Genomic DNA, 7,090 nt, shown 5'->3' with positions numbered 1-7,090 from the left:
AATTTTTCATTGCTCTTAGATGGTTGTCCAATACATTGCCAATGATACATTACTTAAGTTTATGTTGCGTCGGATACATTTCTCTGCTGTCGGATACATTGTCTCTACTTTGTTGTTGCGTCCAACACATCCCTTTGATGTCGAATACATTGGCCTTTATTGATTCTGTTGCATAGAATACACTCCTCCGTTGTCGTCGGATACATTTGACTCTATAATGTTGTTGTGTCGGATAAATCCTCTATTATCGGATACATGATTATGAACATGATTTATAATGGGAGAAATGTATCTGAAAGGGGATAAGGACTCATATTGAATTATTATATAATAAAACAAACGCCCACTTATACATTTTGAAAGTACAATTGGAATTAGTTGGAACTTTCATAGTATATTACATAAGTGACTTTTCAACTTTTAGTGGTGTAGTTCAAATCTCAATACAGCTAAGCACTTTTTGGTCTATATATATTGTCACAACTAGGAAGCAACAAACCAATTACTTCTACTTCACTTTGGGTTGAGAATCTACATATTAATAATTATAAACTATCAATATCCATTTATTCATGGAATTAATTAGATCATCAAAATCTTTTAGTTTCTCTTCACATTATAAAAACCTTAGAGTAATCTTACCTAGGCTTCGATCAAAGTCTTCAAATTCAAGCCAAAGTTCACCAAGAACTCCAAAATCATCACATATATCGCGACGAAATTCATCTAGAGAAGACGAATTTAGAGAAGTATTTCGTCATTTTGACACCGATAACGATGGTAATTTTTTTTAATGTAGTTGCAATATATATCATCTAAATTTAATTTTTGAGTTTTTTTTTTCTTTCTATTGTTACATTAATTTTGTTTTGTTCTCTTCTTACATTAATTTTGTAATAGGTAAAATATCGGCTTTCGAGCTAAGAGCTTATTTTGGATCCATAGGAGAACATATGTCACATGAAGATGCTCAAGAAATCGTAGATGAACTCGATAGGGATGGTGATAATTTCATAGATTTTGATGATTTTAAGAAGTTGTTGATGCAAAAAGAAGGAAGTAGTGAAGAGGATGAATCGTTAAAGTCAGCATTTGAAATGTATGAAGTTGAAAAAGGTTGTGGTCGGATTACACCTAAAAGTTTACAGAGAGTTTTGAGTCGTTTAGGGGATTCAAAATCTTACGACGAATGTGTTACTATGATCAAAGTATATGACATTGATGGTAATGGGGAACTTGATTATCATGAATTTCGCCAAATGATGACGACTTAATCAGAAAAAAATAAATAAAATGAAAGTAGAACAAATATATACAAAAATAAATAAGAGCATGATATTGAATGGCTGAGACAACAAAAAGTAAAGAAAATCTCAGGACTCGGCTTGTCTATAATTAATTGTTCTTCTTATGATTGTAGTTTTGTAACATATTTTGTTTTAAATCCTTCAAAATATTATTTTTGGATACATCTATTGATGATAAATTAGAATTATTCTTTTTGTGGTTCTTGTTCTTGTGCGATGTATCAGCAGCACTTTTTCTAGCGATAGAACAACAAGATTTAATTTATTGGGTAGATTTCATAAATAGCTAGAGTTTGAAATATATGAGTCTCCTTAACAGTAGTTTGAACTAAAGTTTTCTTACTTTCTTTGTATGTCTCGCTGAAAGTTTAATTTCTTATACAAATTAGACTCTTCACTTAATTCATCAGGCAGTAATTGCGGTTATTAAAACTGAAAACAAACCCAAAAGTCACATTATAGAGTTCCTTATCAAAAACTATGACGACTTAATATCTTAAAAGGTCAATAAACTATAGGAAATTATGTAACAAAGTAATTAAATTTTATTTTATATCAATAAAATCACTCAACTTAAATATATACATTTTTCCATTTAAACAAATTTTAGATGACAATTTAAATTATTTTTTATGTCATATAATTATAATTATGAACTCCACAGATAAATAAAGTTATAAAATCTATTAATTTCAAAAGTAACTTAAATCTCAACTCTATGAAACCGAAAAGGAACGGTAAATTAGACCCCATAATACACAGGATGCTTGGCATCAATTAGCCACATGAATAATTAGGATCAGCCACTGCATATATAAGAAACAACAAAGTACGAAAATACAGATGCCAAGAAAGTTAGCAAAAATCTGAGTAATTCATTTTCTCTGAACAAGACGTCGTTTCCGATCGAATTTGTTTGAAATTTGGGCGATACGTTTTCAAACTGATGGCATAGAGCTAGAGAGGGGGAAAAAAAATCGGAGTAGAGTCCATGATTATACGACTTGAAAATAATTTAATTTGTCATTTAAAAATTATTTTATCGATAAATGTAAATAATAGATTTTTTAAGATAAAAATTTAAAGTTGAGTGCTCTTATTAATAAAAAACAAAATTTAGATAATTTCTCATAGTTATAAACATGTAATTAAATCCTGTTAGAATAGAAATAAGAAAAAGAAGGGTATATAAAATTCTACTTGAAAAAGCAGTAGTATATAAAATCCAACTTTGAAAAGGATTAGTATATATAACCCAACCTGAAAAAGGATACTAGAGTGTCTATAAGTAGGAATTATGTAAAGACACAATTCAATAGTAATATTTTTGTTAGGCAATTCAATAGTAAATTAAAACAAGATGGAAGAGTTTGTTGATGTTGCAATTGAAGCAGCTAAGAAAGCCGGAGAGATAATTCGTCATGGATTCTACAAGAGTAAGCATATTGAGCACAAAGGAGTTGTTGATTTAGTGACAGAGACTGATAAGGCATGTGAAGTTTTAATTTTTAATCATCTGAAGCAATGTTTTCCTAGTCATAAGTTCATTGGTGAAGAAACAACTGCTGCTGCTTCTGGAAATTTTGAGCTTACTGATGAACCAACTTGGATAGTTGATCCACTTGATGGAACTACTAACTTTGTGCATGGCTTCCCTTTTGTTTGTGTATCTATCGGTCTCACAATTGAAAAGAAACCAGTGGTTGGTGTTGTTTACAACCCAATCATCGACGAGCTTTTCACTGCAATCTATGGGAGAGGTGCTTTTCTTAATGGGAAGTCCATCAGAGTATCTTCAGAGTCTCAACTTGTAAAAGCTCTTGTTGCTACAGAGGTTGGAACAAACAGGGATAAGGCAATTGTAGATGCTACTACAGGAAGAATTAATAGAGTGATTTTCAAGGTTAGGTCCCTCAGGATGTCTGGTTCTTGTGCATTAAATCTATGTGGAGTGGCGTGTGGAAGGCTTGATCTCTTCTATGAAATTGAATTTGGTGGTCCGTGGGATGTCGCAGCTGGTGCTCTCATAGTCATAGAAGCTGGAGGACTCGTTCTTGATCCATCTGGTTCCGAATTTGACCTAACAGCTCGACGTGTAGCTGCTACAAACGCTCATCTCAAGGACGCTTTTATCAACGCCTTGAATGAATCAGAATGAGAATCATACTTTCATACACAATAGGAATAGGAAGAAGAATGCAATAATTATTTGTACTGTGAATATTGTTATGCATAGATTATTTACTTTAGGAATCTTTGTTGTTACTGGAAAAAATAAATAAGGAAAAATGTATTCAGTAGAAATTGATCCCTGAACCTCCCAGTAAAAAAGTTTTGATTCTATATATTGTTCTTGTTCCTATTCCTATTCTAACACTATTAAGTGTGTGTGTAAACACCACTCACAAGTATCACCTAATTGAAGCTTCAAAAGCTATCTCCACCAATCTGGCACTTTAAGCCTCCGGTTTCTATGTACAGCAAGTTTTACAGCAGGAAGCTTGTGCTTCACTTGCCTCCATAGCATGCTTACAGCATCGCCATTCTTCGGAGGGTACTGGTACTCAAAATGATGTGTAATGTTCTTAAGATATCTCCACATTTCAAGCCATTTTGTTTTAGAAATTCTCTTGAGCTGATCAAGTATGTAGCCTTCTTTCTTTGCATCCTCACGTGAGAAGAAGATAGAGAACTTGTTGTAGTCTATTTCATCCTCATAAGGTAGCTCAATTTTGTCACTCACAATTATAGGGACACAATGACTAACTATAGCATCAAAAAGGCGGCAAGATGATGGGGTATCCCCTGCTGGATCTAGACAAAACTTTGACGAACGCATCCCCTTGGTAGACTGACATAGAAGAATAAACTATCACAGTAAGGAAAAGACAACACAATAAGAGAAGGAAAAGGGGAGGTGAATTTCAAGTTGACTTTACTTTTCTTCAAGTAAATTAAACAAATAACAGGTTACGTGGACTATTCACAAAAACTCAACTGTTAAACTAAGGCAAAAGCTGACAATAAAGAAGAAAAATGAAGGTCGATAATTTAAGCCATTATTCCACAGAGGGATCTGATAGATGTTATACATGATTTAAGAGGAGATACTACAAAATTACTTACTGCATTTACACCTCCCTCGGTGACTCCATTTGCTTCAAAAACAACATCCTTTTGACCACTTAATATTTTTTCCAGCCGCTTACGGTCTTTCCCTTCCTGCAATACGAATAAGATTTAGAAACAATTTTTGTTAGAAAAAAATATAACTGATTTATTTAGAAATTATATAAACATACAGCTTTTCTCTTTGTCTTCCCCCGGAAGAAAAGGAGTGTTGTGCGAGAATCATATGGGTCTGAGAAGTCATCAGCTTCAAAAGTTGCAACCACATGTCCATATGGGGCCACAACATCTTTCCTCAAATTAGACACAGATGGAGAAGGCCGACCAAAATCTGCTACGACGAAGATAGCAGCATTTACCTTATCCCGGTAATGTTTGAAAGCATTTGGATGTTGCATTGGTATCACATGATCTCGACCAGCGGACCTCTTCCAATATTCAGATTTTTGTAAGAAGTCAACAATTTCAGCCTGGAAGAAGAAGCTAAGTCAAATTCAAAAAAAAAGAAGAAGCTAAGTCAATGCAGGTAATAAGATGCAGAAAGGAAGATGGTTATTACCATCCACATAGCAATTCTCTGAAGGTAATAAGGAAATCGATCAAAGCTTGTACTGTTTATGCTACATTAAGGATTTATATTAGCACATCGGTTGCATTGACAAATACAAGAAAGGACCTACCAGACTATCACCAATTTCCAGTTATAACACATGGTGAAGCAGGTAGAAATAGCATAGAATAGTAAAACAGCTAGCAGATAGGACTTGAAGAAATCATAACAAACAATGAATGAGTCTGAATATATAACAGTATATACTATATACAACACTTCTAGTTATTGTAGAGTGTAGACTTCTCTTTACAGTAATAAATATATTCTAAAGTCTAAACCTATACAATTATGGAGGAGATGTAAGTCCAGACCTAAATGGCTAATCAACTGCTGCTGTCTTCGAACTTCATCAAACTTCTACCTGGAGTTAGACACTCAAAAAATCAAATCATTTTCATACCCCTTAAAGCTTATTCAAACTTGTTGTGCTACATTAAGAATTTAAATTAGAAACCCAAACAAATGTTATTTTGTTCTTTTTTGGACTAGTGCATGGTTGCAGGCCCCTTCCTAAAATTTCTTAACTTAAGGTTATATTTCTTTTATTGCTTTTGACTTGTAATAACAAAGGAGGTAAAGAGATCTTTGCGGAGAATCCATATTCAACAGAGTATTCTATATACTAACACATATACATAGACAACACAAGAGCGTTGTTTTGGCAATAATATTCTCCAAGGTGATTACCTTTTCATACATAAATGGCTGAAATTTGTGAAATTGAAAAGTTATCCCTAAGTATTCAAACTACTACTGTTAAATATTATTTAAGCTTTGAGTTGAAATAATTTTATCTAACCACTAAACCTTTTCTTTTTTTCCTTCTCTGAGGACTCGAACAATACTAATTAAACTACTTTATATCCAGTTAGTTGTGACCTGTTACTCTTACCTTTTACATTTTAAACCATTCTTAACCACTTCTCATAATTCTAATCGACCATTATTATGGGGGTCACAAATTCGAGATTAGCATAACATGCCTAGAAGACGATTCTCTGACCAGTGACAAACATGTAGTTTATGAATCAAACCTATGTACAGCTACCAATTTTTCAGCACTCATTCCTTTTACATAACAATAAAGATATCAGAAAAGTGATATCACCTGCAGTTTATCATCAAACTTCGACTGTGTATCATTCCCCTGATTATCATAAGTATCATAGCTCAACGAAGAAAAAAAGGGTACAAAGAACACATCAGCTGAATCCGGATTCAAAACTCTAACCGCCTCTTGCTGCTTCGTTCCATTTTCACGATACAACAACGAAGCCAGCATCCAATACTCCACCGTGTGTTGTCTCCTTAACCCAGTATAATGCGGAAACTCCGGCAGAGTCTCAACCGTAACCGGAGGACCATCGTGATGCGGGCCTTTCAACATTCCAACATTATACTTCATCCCCAAATCGTACATATAAACATTGAGTGGCTGCCGCCGCGGTCGAGTAGCACTGCTGCTGCAGGACGTAGCGTTACTCGGCGGCAGGGATGTGAAAAGCAGAAATTTGGATCTGTAATCAATGGTACGACCACTGTAGAATATAGATGCGAAGATGAATAAAATGAATATTGTGAAGCACACAAAATACTTACTACTCATCTCTTTTTTCTCTTGTTTTTGATGGTTGTTGAGGAATCTCTTCTAGCTGAATGAAGTTTCCACCACGGAAACGCATGAGATGTTGATTATTGAGAAATGGGAAAGAGGAATAAATTATGATCAGATCGAATGAATTGGAAAATGAGAATGTCATGATATATCTATATTTGATCATTTCATACCTATGGCCAACTTCACACTTTGGGTTTTTTTTTTTGTCAAATTTCATTGACAATTTTATTTTATTAGTATGACTTAAAAAGGATCAAATATACTATGTATATTACTCCTTTCATCCGGAATTAATTGTCATATTTTCTATTTTTAGAATCAAACTATAAAAACTTTGATTAACATTTTAAGAAGTATTTTATCATCATATTAATATGCAAAAAATTGTAATTTATAGTACTTTTCATTTAGTTTTAGAATATC

The 7,090-nt window shown here is 33.4% G+C and overlaps 3 protein-coding genes across 6 annotated transcripts; 2 read left to right on the top strand and 1 right to left on the bottom strand.

Moving 5' to 3' along the window:
• The first annotated feature begins 492 nt into the window (after positions 1-492).
• On the top strand, positions 493-1,509 carry LOC101253669 (probable calcium-binding protein CML41). The gene is made up of 2 exons (XM_004234634.4): positions 493-780; positions 901-1,509. Exons 1-2 carry the CDS (start codon positions 573-575, stop codon positions 1,272-1,274), a joined length of 582 nt encoding a protein of 193 aa, XP_004234682.1. The 5' UTR covers positions 493-572; the 3' UTR covers positions 1,275-1,509.
• A 1,158-nt stretch (positions 1,510-2,667) lies between these two features.
• Positions 2,668-3,896, top strand: IMP2 (myo-inositol monophosphatase 2). The gene is given in 1 exon segment (NM_001246914.1): positions 2,668-3,896. A coding segment is annotated over 1 exon segment (798 nt). The 3' UTR covers positions 3,466-3,896.
• LOC101253361 (probable arabinosyltransferase ARAD1) lies at positions 3,513-6,885 on the bottom strand. Of its 4 annotated transcripts, none has more exons than XM_010319509.4 (5): positions 6,649-6,884; positions 6,158-6,566; positions 4,610-4,906; positions 4,434-4,529; positions 3,513-4,158 (listed from the first exon to the last, which is right to left on the bottom strand). In XM_010319509.4, exons 2-5 carry the CDS (start codon positions 6,467-6,469, stop codon positions 3,742-3,744), a joined length of 1,122 nt encoding a protein of 373 aa, XP_010317811.1. In that variant the 5' UTR covers positions 6,470-6,566; positions 6,649-6,884; the 3' UTR covers positions 3,513-3,741. The 4 variants fall into 4 exon arrangements, with proteins under 4 accessions (XP_010317811.1, XP_069150967.1, XP_004234681.1 ...); XM_069294866.1 differs by adding an exon at positions 4,996-5,056 and having other exon boundaries at positions 6,158-6,786; XM_004234633.5 differs by having other exon boundaries at positions 6,158-6,885.
• Positions 6,886-7,090: the final 205 nt, after the last annotated feature.

The sequence above is a fragment of the Solanum lycopersicum genome, chromosome 3, assembly GCF_036512215.1.
Source record: "Solanum lycopersicum chromosome 3, SLM_r2.1".
NCBI lineage: Eukaryota > Viridiplantae > Streptophyta > Magnoliopsida > Solanales > Solanaceae > Solanum > Solanum lycopersicum.
Note: the sequence above shows the minus strand (reverse complement) of the source record. Positions and strands in the feature narration are given on the sequence as shown.

Coding starts and splice junctions, on each gene's coding strand:
- LOC101253669 (XM_004234634.4), top strand. CDS start 573: ATGGAATTAATTAGATCATCAAAATCTTTTAGTTTCTCTTCACATTAT. Junction 781..900: donor TTTTGACACCGATAACGATG/GTAATTTTTTTT, acceptor ATTTTGTAATAG/GTAAAATATCGGCTTTCGAG.
- LOC101253361 (XM_004234633.5), bottom strand. CDS start 6,655: ATGAGTAGTAAGTATTTTGTGTGCTTCACAATATTCATTTTATTCATC. Junction 4,530..4,609: donor GGAAGACAAAGAGAAAAGCT/GTATGTTTATAT, acceptor TTCGTATTGCAG/GAAGGGAAAGACCGTAAGCG. Junction 4,159..4,433: donor CCGAGGGAGGTGTAAATGCA/GTAAGTAATTTT, acceptor CTTCTATGTCAG/TCTACCAAGGGGATGCGTTC.